The sequence below is a fragment of the Mustelus asterias genome, chromosome 3 (genome assembly GCF_964213995.1).
Source record: "Mustelus asterias chromosome 3, sMusAst1.hap1.1, whole genome shotgun sequence".
In the NCBI taxonomy this organism is placed as follows: Eukaryota; Metazoa; Chordata; class Chondrichthyes; order Carcharhiniformes; family Triakidae; genus Mustelus; species Mustelus asterias.
In genome coordinates, this window is record NC_135803.1 from 104,250,732 (window position 1) to 104,268,975 (window position 18,244).

Sequence of the window (18,244 nt, forward strand, 5' to 3'; positions counted from 1 at the left end):
ACAGCTATAAAAAAGATAAACCTCATGACGGATTATAATTTGACTGCTCCACAATTTGCGACTGCGTGTCTATCATGGGTTGTGGCATCACGCTTCACTCTCACGAAGCATTGATTCAGAGCACAATGAACACTTTTTAAAATAAAAAAAAATAACCTCCACAATTCATTTAAGCAAAAGATTTTTTTAAAAAAGCAATTAGATTGTGCAAAAAATTCAGGTGGCTATTTTGTTTATTTGAGATCCTAGAGCTTATTGCATGAGTTTGTTATTCCTGAAAAGGCAGCCACGAAGGATTACCAGCGCCCAAACTACTTTGGAGGTCATCTGGTGATGCCTACACTAAGAGAGATTTTCGACAGTTTGTTAAAATGAAACTGTACTGCAAAAACTACCACAGTACGTCCCAAAACTACCACAATACATCCCGGTGGCGCAGTGATTAGCACTGCTGCCTCACAGCACCAGTTCAATTCCGGCCTTGGCTGACTGTGTGGAGTTTGCATATTCTCCCCGCGTCTGCTTGGGTTTCCTCCGGGTGCTCTGGTTTATCCCACAGTCCAAAGGTTAGGTTGATTAGCCATGCTAAATTGCCCCTTAGTGTCAGGAGGATAAGCAAGGTAAATACGTGGGGTTATAGAGATAGGGCCTGGGTAGGTTTTTTGTCGGTGCACGCTCGATGGGCCGAATGGCCTCCTACTGCACTGCAGGGATACTATGAAAACCTCTCTGACCACTTTTGGTCCTCTGACATAAATGTGTCCGTGAGGCTTGGTAATGTTCAAGTGAAGTGGCTTGACACATTTCATTTTATTTATATAGAACCTTTAATGCAAGTTGTTGCAAAGTAAACCCTACATCAAGTTAACAAAGAGGGAAAAAAATCATTTGTGCAGTGATGCTTCAAGTGGCGCCACACAGACTATCAATTTCCCAGGTGCCAATGAGAAATCTCCGTGGCAGTGCTGGTCCCCAGAGAACTCGCACTAATCTCTGCTGCTGCCTCAAAAGTATTTCATTCCCAAATTGTCTACAACACAGGACAGGCCATTTGGTGCGACAGATCTATGCTAGGGTATATACTCCACACCAACCCCCTCCCACTCAATCATTTCTTCCCTCCCTGCTCCCTTATTCCTCTCATCCCTTCTCCCATATGTGTGTGGTGAACCATAGATGGTTACCACTATGGGTACTGAACCATAGATGGTTATCACTATGGGTACTTGTACATATGTTACTCTTGTTACTGTTGGGGTTAGGGTTGGGGTGTTCCACCTGTTGGTATTGTTCTGTGGTACACTCCAGTTGGCTCCACCTTCCTATAGGAGTATAAAGGTCACTGCACTTCCTAGTGACCCTTTAGTCTGGGATTGTATTGTTAAGCAGTATGCTCCATTCTTGTTGCTAATAAAAGCCTTTATTTCCCGGGTACGATCCAGCCTCCCGAGTGAATTAATCGCGCATCAATGTGCACATCAAGTCTCCCCAGTTGTCTGCATCAATGCCATCTGCTTCAACCACTCCACGTAGCAGTGAATTCCACTTTTCTATCACTCTCTGTGCAAAAACATTCTTCCCAAGTCTTTTAACTGACGGTTATTTTGTATTTCTGTCCTCTCGATCTGGACTCACTCACAAGAAGAAACAGTTTGTCCACTTCCAGTCTACTAAATCCCTTCATCAAAGACTCTTTATTAGATCTCCCCTTAGGCTTCACAAGAGAAGCTTGCTCAATCAATTCTAGTAACATCCTTGTAAATGCACTTTGCTGCTGCGCTCTTGGCATTGCTTCACGAGTCTGCTGATATTAGATATTAAAAGTCATAATCTGTTGTTGCCACACAGCCAATATTATTGTGTCAGCATAATGCAGAGACTTGAGGCACGCAGAGTGAGATACAATAGCTTTTTTTTTTTACAGAGCACACTAAGGCCTCTGCTTCAGAATTGTATACCTCACACCTTTACTTGGCCTCTGTGGGCACTGGTTTTAGAACTTTTTGGCAAGGTACCAATTTGGATCTGGCCAGTTGCTCAAGACCTGTGCATTAGTCAAGCCTCTAGACACTCTGACTCTTAACTGTCTTCTGAAATGGCCTATCAAACTGCTCAGTTTTTCAAGGATGGGCATCTAATGGCTGGTGCAGACACAATGGGCCTAAGGGCAGCTTTTTGTGCTGTAAAACTCTATGGCTGCAATTCTCCGACCTTGCCCGCAGCTGGAATTATCCGGTCCTGCTGCTGTGAACAGAGATTTGGCCGAGCGCCAAATTCTCTGTTCTCGCTAGCAGCGGTAGGGGAGGGGGGGCCACAGAATTACAGCCTACGACTCCTGGACAGTCCTGGAGCGGTGCAACCCAAAGCTGGCCAGGCAGCTTTTGAGGATAGAAACAGAGTTTACACTTTGAAAGTAAAATACCGCGTGTGCTGGAAGAATGTTTACTGTTAAAGTTTTGATGGGACTTTCATCAGAACAGTAAGGTGTTAGAAATATTTAAGCAATTGGAGAGTCAGGGAAAAGAAGCAGGTAAGGACAAAGAGGAAGATGCTGGTGCTAGGACAGGGAGAATGAATTCACAAAGATAAAGTTCACCAGGTTGATCCCGGGTATGGGGGGGGATTTTCTCATGAGGAGAGGTCGAGTAGGTGGGGACTGTACTCACTGGAGTTTAGAAGGATGAGAGGCAACTTTATTAAGACATAGAGGATTCTCAGGTGGCTTTACAGGGTGGATGCTGAGAGGTTGTTTCCCTTTGTGGGAGAGTCTTGGACCAGCGGGCATAAACAGAGATGAGAAGGAATTTCTTCTCTCAGAGGGTAGTGAATCGGTGGAATTCTTTACTGCAAAGCGCTGTAGACGTTGGGCCGTTAAGTATGTTCAAGGCTGATGTAGACAGATTTTTAATCAGTAAAATAATCTAGGGTTATGGGAATAAGGTGGGAAAGTGGAGTTGAGGATTATGATATCAATTCAGTCATGATCCCTTTGAACAGTGGAACAGACTCAATGGGCTGAATGGCCTACTTCTGTTCCAACATCTTTTGGTTTTAAGTGGTTTTGGTATGGGGTAAAAAGAGATGATATTAGGACAAGTATAGAAACAAGAGATGGGTCCAGAGGAGCAGTTAATGGTTAAAGACTGCTGAAGAGAAAATGGGATCAGTGGTTAAGAACTGATGTTGTTAAACTTAATGCTGTAAAGTGCCTTCAATTTACTGACTTGGCCAGAGTTGGGGAAAGATTATGAAAGCTAACCTCGTATTTTGTAAAATTTTACTTGGCTTTACTGCAGCTTTGAGACGGACAGGGATCTCCACAACGTTGCAGTAACTTATCCATGAGCACATAGGGAGTCAGTGGAGTGTTATGTTACTGAACCTGTGACCTGACCCAAAGCTCTCTTTTAAAAATCGTACGTCACCCATGTTTAATCTGGCATCAACTTGTACCCTCATGGTGCGCAAAAGTCTTGATGGACTAATGAGGAACTATTTTATCCAACGATTCCAGGGAATGCATTCACAAACAATCTGTTCCTAATAATGTCATTCTTTCCTTCCCCTCTGCAGCCAATTGCTTTTTGGCTGCAGGGTTTTGAAATCTATATGCTGCAGGGCTGAGATGTTTAGAACCCGAGCAGCCAAGGGCTCGAAATTAAACAGTGGGGTTGGAGGCAGGAACTAAGTTTGGGAAAATGTAATAAATTAAACAGAATACAAGATAAGAGATCAAAGTAGCAATAAGGAAAATGATGAGCAGGGCAGGAAGGGATAGCGTGTTCAAACTTGAGAGCAGCAGCAGCTAAGGCTAGATGTTACAAACATAGTAAAAAGACAATTTAAGGCACTATATCTGAAAACATGCAGCATTTGTAACAAAACAAATGAATTGACAGTTTTCAGAAGGCATTTGACATGGTTAAGTGCAAATGGTCTTGGGGTAACATATTAGCATGAGCAGAAGATTCTTTAGCTAACAGGAAACAGAAGCTAGGCATAAAGCAGTCATATCAGAGTTGGCAAGATGTGACGAGGAGTGTGTCACAGGGTTCAGTGCTTGGACTGCACCTTTTTACAATTTATATCAATGATTTGGAAGAAGGGACCAAGTAATGATTGCTAAATTTGCTGATGACACAAAGCTAGGTACTGAGCTGTGAAGAGGACCTAAAGAGATGCAAAGGGATATTGATAGATTAAATAAGTGGGCAAAAATTTGGCAGATAGAAATTTGAACTTGTCCACTTTGGCAGTAATAGAAATCCAGTATATTATTTAAATGAAGCTGGCAGATGGCAGAATACTGCAATAGAGGAGAATCTGGGCATCCTTGTGCACGATTCACACGAATTTAGTATGTGGGGTACAGCAAGTGATTAGGAATGCAAATGAAATATCGTTTATTGCAAGGGGAATGGAATATAAAAGTAGGGATGGTTTGTTACAGTTGGTGAGACCACATATGGAGTACTGTGTACAATTCTGATCTCCTTGTTTAAGAAAGGATAGAAACTGTGCAGAGACAGTTCACTCAACTGATACCTTGACTGAAGGGGTGGAGGTTGGACAGGCTGGTCCTGTATCCATTGAAGTTTAGAAGATAGACTAGACTAGAACTGGGGGACATGGTTTAAAAATAAGGGATTTCCCTTTTAAAATGGAGATGTGGAGAATATGGTTTCTCTCAGAGGGCCGTGAATGTTTGGAACTCTCTTCCCCCAGAGATCTATGGAGGCAGGGTCGATGAATATTTTTAAAAGCACAGGTGGATAGATTCTTGACTAACAAATCTAAGGTTACCAGGGGTAGTCGGGAATGTGGAGTTTGAGGCCACAATCAAATCAGCCACGGTCTTATTGAACGGTTTGAGGGGCTGATTGGCCCACTCCTACTCCTAATTTGCACACTTATGCGTATTTCGAGCCCTGAAAAATGTGCATTGAATTTAGCACCTTGCAATAATTACTCACAGACATAACACAGCTTTTAAATTATTTCATATAATTGCTACTAATAGAGACTCGATAATGCAGAACACAAGTGCTCAGTAGAAACGTTAAAGTCTCTGCCAAGAACAGGCGTGTTGGATTGAATGTATCCTTCTGTTCCGGAATTTCTATGATCACATTTAGTGACTGAAGTGAAAATGCCTTTAAAAATCTGGGGATGGGTAAACAAAGTCATTAAAAGACAGCTGGCATTTTAATCCTCTCTTTTCCCTCCTCACCGCACCCCAATTACCCCACACCCCCAAAGAAAAATTGGCATTGCTTTGCTGTCATGTACAGATTGGCGTGAGGTGGAGATGCTGGCATTGGACTGGGGTAAACACAGTAAGAGGTCTTATTTGATGTCTGTGTCGATATGCGCGATCTTCTTGGAGGTCCTCTCCACTTGGAGCTGGCATTTTGACGACTTCTTACTGTACGGATTGGGTCAGAACAGCCTATCCTGGGCAGTACCACATCCATCGAAAAAAGTTTCAAACAAGTCCCATGAACTTATCAGCGAGAGAGGAGCGTTTGCCATCTGCAATGGGATTGGGAGGGAAACTCCACCCTCAAAAAGGGGCCCCAGAGTGCAGCGTAAATTGCTCAGAATTTACTGCACAGAAACAAGCTCTTAGGACAGAGGTAGAGATGTTTAGGGAGGGAATTCCATAGCTTAGATCTAGGTAGCAAAAGATATTGCCTCTAATGCTGTAGCAATTCAAATGGGGGATGGGCAAGGAGCCAGAATTGAAGTGCAGGGATGTCAAAAGGTTGTAAGAGTAAGCGGGACAAGGGCAGCAGATACATAGGAACACCACCATCTGCAGGTTCCCCTCCAAGTCACTCATCATCCTGATTTGGAAATATATCGCCGTTCCTTCGCAGTCGTTGGGTCAAAATCCTGAAATTCCCTCCCTAACGGCATTGTAGAACAACACACAGAACATGGACGAGTGATTCAAGAAGGCAGCTCACCACCATCTTCTTGAGGACAACTAGGGATGGGCAATAAATGCTGGCCAGCCAGCGATGCCCATGTCCCATGAATGAATTTTTAAAAAGGGAGCGACAGAGATAGGAATAGATGAGGCCATAGAGGGATTTGATGAGAGCTTTATAATAAAAGCATTGACGGACTGAGGGTCAAGTGGTGGGTGACCAGGTCGAATGTTCATCTTCCACTTGAGCCTATTCCCAATTTATTGAATCTCATTCTCTCAATATAACAGCCTAATCCTTTCTCCCTCATGTACTTTTCTAGATTCTATCCCTGCTGGTCAGCTCAACCACTTCATGTGATAGTGTGTTTACCATTCTCACCAGATTAAGTCAAAAACACATTAATTCGAATGACTTGTTTCCTCCTCAGTTGCAGAAGGATGAACGATGTAAACTTAAATGGATCTTAATATTTCATCGTAAGCCAGTGAACACAATAGCTGATGGGCCCTGAAAGCTGTTCCAAACTACACTGGAGCATTGAGGAAAATCTAAAGTGATGGCGCCATTCATGAACTTGCACGACAAGGAGCAGTTGTATGATGATTATGCTACTTCGCTCTATCTAATTTGTTTAAGAATAACAGTGACATTTTGTTAATGACATTGCGACAAATTATGCTGAATTTAAGAAATTGCTACTATCCCTCAGATCTGAAATGACTTTGGATTGTGTGCATTTCCCAACTGCTTACGGGAGGGGGAGGGAATACAGGCTTAGGGCCGCAATCAGTATTCCTCAGATCAGCTATGATATCCAGGGTTCACCAACCTCTCGGAATAGCAGCTATTGTGGTAAAGGCAGAAGGTTGGGGTGCAAGTTGCTTCCCTGTTCAACACACAGTGCTTGGTAAAAGGATAGTTTCATTCATTTTATTCATGTCTCAGGTTCAACCAGTTTACACTGTGTTCACCTGGCGCTTGTATCTGGACACAACAAATGTAGGTTGCATGGAAGTTGACCTGACTGCCACTCAAGCAAGGGCTTTCTGAATGTGCATGCACCCGAGAGGGAGAGTGAGAGAGAGAGAGATTGAGAGTTTTCAGAGTGGGGAATGCAGGTGAGCATCTGGGGATCAAAGATAGAATGACATTTTCTTTTCTTTTGGAAGGTCTTGTTATAAGAACATAAGAACTAGGAGCAGGAGTAGGCCATCTGGCCCCTCGAGCCTGCTCTGCCATTCAATAAGGTCATGGCTGATCTTTTTGTGGACTCAGCTCCACTTACCCGCCTGCTCACCATAACCCTTAATTCCTTTACTGTTCAAAAATGTATCTATCCTTGCCTTAAAAACATTCAATGAGGTAGCCTCAACTGCTTCACTGGGCAGGGAATTCAAAAGATTCACGACCCTTTGGGTGAAGAATTTCCTCCTCAACTCAGTCCTAAATCTGCTTCCCCTTATTTTGAGGCTATGCCCCCTAGTTCTAGTTTCACCTGCCAGTGGAAACAACTTCCCTGCTTCTATCTTATCTATTCCCTTCATAATCTTATATGTTTCTATAAGATCTCCCCTCATTCTTCTGAATTCCAATGAGTATAGCCCCAGTCTACTCAGTCTCTCCTCATAAGCCAACCCTCTCAACTCCGGAATCAACCTCGTGAATCTCCTCTGCACCCCCTCCAGTGCCAGTATATCCTTTCTCAAGTAAGGAGACCAAAACTGTACACAGTACTCCAGGTGTGGCCTCACCAGCACCTTATACAGCTGCAATATAATCTCGCTGTTTTTAAACTTCATCCCTCTAGCAATGAAGGACAAAATTCCATTTGCCTTCTTAATTACCTACTCCACCTGCAAACCAACTCGACACCCAGGTCCCTCTGCAGAGCAGCATACTGCAATTTTTTACCATTTAAATAATAGTCCATTTTGCTGTTATGCCTACTAAAATGGATGACCTCACATTTACCAACATCATACTCCATCTGCCAGACCCTCACCCACTCACTTAGATTATCAATATCCCTTTGCAGACTTTCAGCGTCCTCTGCATACTTTGCTCTTCCACCCATCTTAATGTCATCTGCGAATTTTGACGCACTACGCTTGGTCCCCAACTCCAAATCATCTATGTAAATCGTAAACAATTGCGGTCCCAACACTGATCCCTGAGGCAGACCACTAGTCACTGATCGCCAACCAGAAAAACACCCATTTACCCCCACTCTTTGCTTTCTGTTAGTTAACCAATCCTCTATCCATGCTAAATACATTACCTGTGACACTGTGCACCTTTATCTTATGCAGCAGTCTTTGGTGCGGCACCTTGTCAAATGCCTTCTGGAAATCCAGATACACCACAACCACAGGTTACATGTGCAGTGGACAATGGGGAATGTTCTCAAGGAATTCCACCAAATTAGTCAAACATGACCTGCTCTTCATGAACCCATGCTGCGTCTTACCAATGGTACAATTTATATGCAGATGTCTTGCTATTTCTTCCTTGATGATAGATTCAAGCATTTTCCCTACTACAGAAGTTAAGCTAACCGGCCTATAGTTACCTGCCTTTTGTCTACCTCCTTTTTGAAACAATGGGGTCACATTTACTGTTTTCCAATCTGCGGGCACCACCCCAGAGTCCAGCGAATTTTGGTAAATTACCACTAGTGCATTTGCTATTTCTCCCACCATCTCTTTCAGTACCCTGGGATGCATTCCATCAGCACCAGGAGACTTGCCTACCTTTAGCCCCATTAACTTGCCCAACGCTACCTCTTTCGTAATAATGATAGTTTCTAGGTTCTCACCTGCCATAGTCTTCCTGTCATCAATTTTTGGCATGTTATTTGTGTCTTCCACTGTGAAGACTGACACAAAATACCTATTCAATGCCTCAGCCACTTTCTCATTTCCAGTTATTACATCCCCCTTCTCGTCCTCTAAAGGACCAATGTTTACTTTCGCCACTCTTTTTCGTTTTATATATTTGTGGAAACTTTTGCTATCTGTTATTATATTCTGAGCTAGTTTACTCTTACCTTTCTTTATAGCTTTTTTCATGGCTTTCTGCTGACCTTTAAAGATTTCCCAATCCTCTCGGTTCCCACTAACCTTTGCCACTTTGTATGCATTTTCTTTCAATTTGATACCCTCCTTTATTTCCTTAGATATCCATGGCTGATTATTTCTTTTTCTACAGTCTTTCCTTATCACTGGTATATACTTTTGCTGAGCACTGTGAAAGATTGCTTTGAAAGTCCTCCACTGTTCCTCAATTGTCCCACCATAAAGTTTTTGCCCCCAGTCTACCTTAGCCAACTCCTCCCTCATCCCATTGTAGTCTCCTTTGTTTAAGCACAAGACTGGTATTGGATTTTACCTTTTCACGCTCCATCTGCATTTTAAATTCAACCATACTTTGATCGCTTCTTCCAAAAGGATCCCTAACTGCAAGATCATTAATTATTCCCGTCTCATTACACAGGACCAGATCTAGGATAGCTTGCTCCCTTGTTGGTTCCATTACATACTGTTCAAGGAAGCTATCGCGGATACATTCAATGAACTCCTCCTCAAGGCTGCCTTGACTGAACTGGTTTGACCAATTGATATGTAGATTAAAATCCCCCATGATAGTCGCTGTACCATTTTTACATGCATCAGTTATTTCTTTGTTTATTTCTCGCCCCACCATGATGTTATTATTTGGTGGCCTATAGACTACGCCTATCAGTGACTTTTTCTCCTTACTATTTCTAATTTCCACCCAAATGGATTCAACCTGATTTTCCATAGAACCTATATCATCTCTCACTACCGTCCTGATATCATCCTTAAATATCAGAGCTACACCACCTCCCTTACCTTCCTGTTGGTCCCTCCGAACAGTTTGATACCCCTGGATATTCAACTCCCAGTCGTGACCATCCTGCAACCATGTCTCTGTAATGGTCACCAAATCATACTCATTCACAATGATTTGTGCTGTCAACTCATTTACCTTGTTTCAAATGCTACGAGCATTCAGATAAAGTGCCCTTATGCTAGTTTTTGTACCTTCTTTTTGAATTCTAACACTTCCATTAATAACATCTCCTGAGTTCTCCTTCCTTTCAACTTTTCTCCTGATTTTTGATGTAGTTGGAACCTTCTCCCCACATTTTGTCCTTGCTCTCTCCTTCTTGGACTCCTTACATAGGTTCCCATCCCCCTGGCATATTAGTTTAAACCCTCCCCAACCACTCTAGCAAACACCCCCCCCCCAGGACATCAGTCCCAGTCCTGCCCAGGTGTAACCCGTCCAATTTGTACAGGTCCCATCTCCCCCAGAACTGGTCCCAATGCCCCAGGAATCTGAAACCCTCCCCCTGACACCATCTCTTCAGCCATGTACTTATCTGATATATCCTCTCATTTCTACCCTGACTAGCACGTGGCACCAGTAGTAATCCTGAGATCACTACCTTTGAGGTCTTAACTTTCTTCCTAGCTCCCTGTATTCTGCTTTTAGGACCTCATCCCTTTTTTTTAAAACCTATGTCGCTTGTATCAACGTGTACTACGACCACTGGCTGTTCGCCCTCCCCCTTCAGAATGTCCTGCAGCTGCTTCGAGACATCCTTGACCCTAGCACCAGGGAGGCAACATACCATCCTGGAGTCTCGTTTGCGGATGGTGTTATGGACGTGTGGGATGGAGGTGGGGGGCAGTAGGGCCTTGCTGGGAGAGATCACATGGAGCAAAATTCTGGCATCGGAGGACAAGATGGGAAGAGGCTGGAATATCTGGTAGGTCCCCAGGCTCTATGTTAGGGCTTAGTATCCCACCTTCACAGGAGTTTATAATCAATGCTTCATTGACATATTTACTCAGGGAGTAGATATGTTTCACTTTGGCAAAGAGGTGAATGTTCTTGCTTCGACCAAAGTTGTTCAGATTTTTCCAGTGCTTTGCAGCCTTAAAGGGCTGGAACTTTCAGAGCCCGAGGTGTGTGTTGTGTTTATCAGATGATTTTGGGTTGTTCTTGCATTTTTCTCCAACCCAAGTAGAAGCTCAGATGAAGCCAATGAGTTGAATTTCCATTCCCAACTCGGAAGTTGAGAAAATTCCCGATTGTTTAAACCCTGGACTTTAGATTTTTCATTCAGGTTGGAGAAAGGGGGTGGGGTTTCAGCAGTGCAGGTGTTACAAAGGTCAGACCCACTATCCACGGAAAGAGTGTAGAAGCAACCACAGATGCTTCTGGATGCGGAGGCCACCTTGGTGCTTTGGGGCTCTATCCCAGTTAAAAACAAAATACAGCCCTCTATCTCTGACCACCCCACACATTCACCATGCCCATCCATGCCAGCTCATTCCACCTCCACCAACTCTCCATGGCGCTTCATAACCCTGTGCCAATCTATGTCCATTTACACCCTCCATGGCTCCTCACCCTCAATGCAAACCTATTCCCGTATGCCAACTTAGTGCCACTCATGAACACCCACCCACAACCCTTTTCCCTTGCACTCTTCATGCCAACTCACTCAGTATCCACCATGGGCAGATTTCAGGAGCCATGGTGAGATGAAATAAAGTTGTGTGTGTCTATGGCAGACTTCACTGTTTTATCAATGAATTTTAAAACAAAACTAATTCAATACATTGAAATTGCTTCAATTATCTTATCCCTAATAAAAATAAAGAGTTATATCTATAGACCCACATCAAAGACTTGATGACTACTCGGAGCTGTTAATCAAACTGTGAATTTACAGGTTCCCCAATCTGATGGCATGCAGCACTAATCTCATACCGATAACCCTCAGGCTTATGTCAACAGACAGCTGTGAAATTGCAAGCAGCCACAGCATGTTCTTTTTTTAAAAAAAAGGGCTTGGAGATTTAAAAGACTTTACAATGTAACAGTTCCACAGAGTTTATCCATTTTTAGCCACATTAATATCTACTCATAACACTCTCAAAAGGGTGCCCTGCCTTCCTGAATAACACTGGCAGCTTTAGGCCTTCAAATGTCTGAAGCTGATTAGCTGTTTTGGAAATCTCAGTCATAGAGATCGAATCTCTTTGAAGGTGACTGCACTTTCACATGTGCAGCTGCCTCCATGAACCAGCAATATGCAAACTACAACCTGCCCCGTCACCCATACTTTGAACCAAAATGTGGGTGCTACGGTGGAGCTACACCATCATTTTGGCTAAGTCCTTTCGGCTTTGCAAAGATTTGTGCTAATATGTCGAAGATGCTCAGCCCAGCAAAAGAACATTCATTAGAATTAGAGGCAGATAGACAGACAGATATATTGAGAAGGGCATTGCTCTACAGGAAGCACAAATGATGGGCTACTTTATCTTTTATTATATCAGTGCAACAGCATTAATCTGAAAGGTTTCAAAGGAGCTCCTGTCTCTGGAACTACAGAATCTGGTCATACAACTCAAGAATGGTCACTTGGTTCTTTCTCCCTATGACAGCTATCAAATTAATTCCACTCCCTCACTCTCCCTAATTCTGTACCTATCTCCCCTGCCCCAGCAAATATTTGTCCCTATCGAATGTCAATTTTTAATCTGCTTCCACCACCTTACAGGCTGTGCACTCCAGATCACAACAACTGCGCATTAAAAACAAAGGTTTCCTTCCTTTCCCCTGCCTTGTTCCCAATAATCAATTTAAATCCGGTCTAGGAGCTTCAGCATAAAAGGAATCAGCTGGGAGGGCAAGAGAATTGGACAAGGAATCCATGAGATCCTGCGCCTTAACTGGACTGAAAGATTTTACCTGCCTTTCAGATCTCATTGTCTGGCCAGGATCAAATCATCTATTAGCTGAGAGCCAGGAGTCTGCATGGCATTTTCAAATCTCCAAAAAGAATGTCTTACAATTCAGAAGTGTAAAGACAGATGAAGAAATCCAAAGTGATGACATCTGGGAGGAGCAGGGGTTCAGAGATAAGTTTTTTTTGGATACATTCTTGATAAATGTGATGGTTCTGCTTTGAACTTATAGCCACAGACCTCTAATATACATTTATAACAATCTTTCAGTCTGTCCAGTAATATCCAATCACGCCTTTGGGACCTTTTTGTCTTGTCACACATCATTGCATGTTGGCTCATAAATGATCAATCATTTGACTCTGGTGTATCCCACTTGCCAAATCAGATGCGATTCATTCTGTTATGATGTCACTTTAAAAAGGGAATATTCTGATGAGTAAGCAGCCAGGATGTAAACCATGTGACCAGCAGACACTGTTCAGGGGAGCTTTCAGTTTAGCTAGCAGCATGTGGTGTGAAGGAGTCACAACTGTACACTCTCATTAACAATAGCTGTCAAATATTTATAGTAAATCTATCTGCTGAGCAATCCTGTTCTACATCGTCAAATAAATCAAACCCGTGTATCATTTCCCAGTCCTGAGAGATATTGGAAAATTTATATTAGGCAAACATAGAGATACAACCTTATCCATCTGCAGTATCTCCAGTCTTCATCTTACCCATTGCATCCCAATTGTCCAGTTAGAATGAGGGACACACCACATCAAAGATGGTGGGTATCATTTTCTATTTCATAGCAGCACACCAGGGCATCAAAGGCATAAAAATTAAATATCAAAGAACTATAATACAGGAATATCGGATTAAAGTATCTTCCTTTCCATCCCTCTCCTTTCCAAAGGGCACTGACTACTGTTGGGGAATGGTTACTGGACACTGGTAGGGCCCGAGGGCCACAATGCCCAATCTTCTTGTCTAAGTATAAGCAGGGAATATTGGGCAGGGCATCAGACCACTACACTTAGAGTCAAGCCTGACTTTAGCCTCACACAACACTTCCATGTCCACATTCTCAACAATGGGTCACTGGACAGAGTTTACGAGTAAGAACAGCCAGTTACTTTTCTAGCTTCCCTAGTCCAGGGAATGGAGCTGAATTGTGGCATCCCAACAGACATTCACACAGAGTCAAACCTGGGATTTTCTGGCTAATCACATCAAGAACAACAACTTGTAGTTATATGGTTCCTTTAACATCATGAAAAGTTACACAGTGCTTGGAAACAGTGCTCATCAAACAAAACTGAGCCACATGAAGAGATACAAGGACAGGTGATCAGAAACTTGATCAAAGAGGTAGGTTTTTAGGTGTGTCTTAAAAGGACGAGAATGATGGGGGGGGTGGGGGAAGAGGTGGTGCATTCACTCAGTGGACATTTCAGAACTGCCTTCCTTGCATTCTACTGTATAAACATTTACTGACCAACAGCCTATTAGCCTGGTTGGCACTGGATTGTACTTCTGCTGTAGTTTCAAGAAATACTCACATTAAACGCTCCCAACAAATAGAGGGTTGGTTCTAAACCAACTGAGAATATAAGTCGCAAAATTGTAGAGGCAATCAAGGCTCGAATACCATGGGGTTTAGGAAGGGCGATTACGATAGCCAGAGATATGCATACTGCTGTCCACAGTAGGCCTGATAAGTGCGTCTCCAAAGTACCTACACACAAAAGAAACAGTTAGTACAATACACAGCCAGTCACCTGAGCTGGTCACACAAGAGGCTCACTGCAAATCACCATATATGAGCTGTGTAACTATGGACAGGATTTTTCTATGACTCACAGCAATTATGGGGACAAGAATCAACATAAGGACTTGCAGCAGGAAACCCCCATCCATGTTTGAAGAAGTTAATTTGGATCTCCTTCCCCGACTCTCAACCTAACCTGTCATCACTCGTAATGGGAGTTGGGATAAATGGGTGCTTTTCTGGTTGGCAGTTGGTGACCAGTGGCGTGCCGCAGGGATCGGTGCTGGGGCCTCAATTGTTTACCATTTACATAGATGATCTGGAGGAGGGGACTGAATGTAGGGTATTCAAGTTTGCTGATGACACGAAGGTGAGTGGGAAAGCGAATTGCGTGGAGGACGCGGAAAGTCTGCAGAGAGATTTGGATAGGCTGAGCGAGTGGGCGAGGATCTGGCAGATGGAATATAACGTTAGCAAATGTGAGGTTATCCACTTTGGAAGAAATAATAGTAAATTGGAATATTATTTAAATGGAGAAAAATTACATCGTGCGACTGTGCAGAGGGACCTGGGGGTCCTTGTGCACGAATCGCAAAAACTCAGTCTGCAGGTGCAGCAGGTGATCAAGAAGGCGAATGGAATGTTGGCCTTTATTGCAAGGGGGATAGAATATAAAAGCATGGAGGTCTTGCTGCAACTGTACAAGGCACTGGTGAGGCCGCAACTGGAGTACTGTGTGCAGTTTTGGTCCCCTTATTTGCGAAAGGATATATTGGCCTTGGAGGGGGTGCAGAGAAGGTTCACCAGGTTGATACCGGAGATGAGGGATGTGGCTTATGAGGAGAGATTAAACAGATTGGGTCTGTACTCGGAGTTTAGAAGGATGAGGGGTGATCTTATAGAGACATATAAGATAATGAAGGGGCTGGATAGGGTAGAGGTGGAGAGATTCTTTCCACTTAGAAGGGAAACCAGAACTAGAGGGCACAGCCTCAAAATAAGGGGGGGCCGGTTCAGAACAGAGTTGAGGGGGAACTTCTTCTCTCAGAGGGTAGTGAATCTCTGGAATTCTCTGCCCATTGAAGTGGTGGAGGCTTCCTCGTTGAATATGTTTAAATCACGGGTAGATAGTTTTCTGATCGATCAGGGAATTAGGGGTTATGGGGAGCAGGCGGGTAAGTGGAACTGATTCGCTTCAGATCAGCCATGATTTTGTTGAATGGTGGGGCAGGCTCAAGGGGCCAGATGGCCTACTCCTGCTCCTATTTCTTATGTTCTTATGTCATGTAGAACCAACCACAACAACATTTCAAAGTAGTCAACAGACTCTACATGTGGCAGGCAAAGAATTGAGATCGAAAGACTTGATATTAATTCTCACCAGCAAACGAGAAATCAGATACAAAGTCTCTGCTATCATTGATCAGGTCAGAGGGGAAGGGGGTTTTACCACCAAGTTGTTGCAGAAGGCAAAAGCGATCGGGGATGTTGGGGAGGGAGCGGGGGTGCAAAATAAAAGCCCTCTTCATAATAAACAATAAACATTTTTTTAAAAACAACAGTGTTAAACAACAATCATGGCTGTTAATTGAATATGGGCCCCAGCAAATAAGGAGAGCTTTCAATAAATAAAACAAGATAAAAGGTGTCTCTAGTCATATAGTCCTTGGCAGGTCAAACTGTTCACTTTAGTAAGCAGAGGCGTGTTAAGCCCAGCAGTGCATGGTGTACTATTCTGCTGAATGGTGTTTACCACCACCAGTTCTAATTGCCATTATGGAAATACTGGATGTGTTGAATTATCAGGCCACCAAGGCGCAATTGAAAAATTGATTAAGAGGCTGCAGACATTCTGGCTTAGGTTTTCCACCGTGGCACAATGGACAATGGGAGGGTAGCAGGGGAGGATTTTGACCAGTTCAATAAACTCAACCATGACCGTGGGAAAATTTTTGGATGTTAGCCCAACTTAATTTTTGGCAGGCTCCAAACAGCATTACCACTTGTGTGCAGGAGTTCATTAGTGGTTGGGTAGTTTGGATAACTCTAGCAGCTGATAGGACCAGTAGACATTAATGCTCCCTTGACTAATGAAACCCAATTCCAACAATCAGGATATGCAGTTCATTTATTGCCCTCTATGTTTAATTCATGCGACAGCTATGGTGACTGAAACCTTCTTCCCCATTTCCTATCAGTGAGAAATGGCAGATGCCTGTTGTAATGAAGGTGCATGTTAGACCCAGCATTGTTGAGGGGATGATAGGCAGCATACTGCATGACAACACTTTACCAACATTACTTCCTTTTAAATGCAATCATACATATTTCAGTCAGAGAACTCTGGCATCTGGCAAAAGTGACAACCTTTAAAAATGGGTATAAAAGGTTCCTACCATATTTTCCCATACCAGATGAAAGAACAAAGTTTTAGGTTGGCACTCCTGTGTAGCACTGAGGGAGAGCTGCCCTCAAGTGGATGCATGCAAAGATCCCACAGTGCCTCAAACAATAGGCAATTCATGGCACACTCACCTCTGTCCAAAGTTTCCAGATTCAAGTCCCTTTCAAAGACCTGAGTGCAAAAATCAAGGCTGACACTCCAGTGCAGCACTCGGAGTGTTGCACTGTCAGAGGTGCCATCTTTTCGGCATAAAAAATTCCACCCACTATTTTGAAGAAGAGAGGGGGGGGGGGGGGGGGGGATTTATTTTCAATATCCACGGCAAAATTTATCCCTTAATAAATATCACAGAAACAGATTACCCCGTCACTAACACATTGCTGTTTGAGAGAGCTTGCTGTGTGTAACTCGGTTGCTGTGTTTCCTGCATCAGTGATTAAACTTCAAAAATACTTCATTGGCTGTAGATTACTTTAACATGTTCTGCGGTTGTGAAAAATGGTATATAAATACAAGTTTTTTCTTTCTTCTTATGGCATTATTAGGGGAGTTCTCCCTTGTCTTCTGGCCAATACAAACTCCTCAACCGACATCACAGAAAATGGGTTATCTTTCACTTTCGCATCGCTGTTTGGGAGAGTTTGCTGTGAGCAAATTGGTTGCTGTGTTTCCTACATTACAACAGTGACTGCAATTCAAAAAGCCAAAGCCATCTGCATTCCTTAAGGGTTAGGGTTAACCCTGACCCTAACACTAACCCTATCCCCTAACCCTCTGCATCCCACCTACATCCAGCCACTGTCTGCAACCTCTGCATCCTATTTGACCTTGAATTGAATGTCAGGCTCCACCTCTTCGATCTCACCAAGACTGACTATTTAGAGCCCTGCAGTCTTGACCACCTCTGCGCCTGCCTCAGCTCCCCAATCCTCAAATCAGGCTTTTGTTACCTCTACACCCAAATATTCCAATGCTGTTTACACTGGTCTCTCAGCTTCTGTCCTTAGTAAACATCAGTTCATGCTAAGCTCACATACCCACATTCTGACCTGCACTAATTGTCCATCATACTTCTGACCCACAATGGCTCCTCCTCCAGTGATCCATCCATTTAAAAATTGTCACGCTCGACATTCATATCCTGCTATGACCTCATCTCTTTCAATCTCTGTAACCTCCACCAGTCTGCATTTCCCCAGAAACTCTGCCTTCCTCCAATTGTGGCCTCTTTCTCACCCCCGATATCTTTCACTCCGCCATAAATGGCTGTGCGTTAAGACTCAGGCCAAGCTTCTGGAATTCCCTCCCCAAACCTCTCCTTCTCCCTTTAATATGTTCCTTAAAATCTAGCCCT

At 43.4% G+C, this 18,244-nt stretch overlaps 1 protein-coding gene across 1 annotated transcript in view; it reads right to left on the bottom strand.

The window, feature by feature from the left end:
* Window positions 1-18,244, bottom strand: part of itpr1b (inositol 1,4,5-trisphosphate receptor, type 1b) — a 521,126-nt gene that overhangs the window by 105,866 nt on the left and 397,016 nt on the right. Inside the window, exon 52 of the mRNA XM_078209411.1 lies at window positions 14,278-14,453. Within this exon, the coding sequence (XP_078065537.1) occupies window positions 14,278-14,453 (176 nt within the window). The remainder of the gene's footprint in view (window positions 1-14,277; window positions 14,454-18,244) is intronic.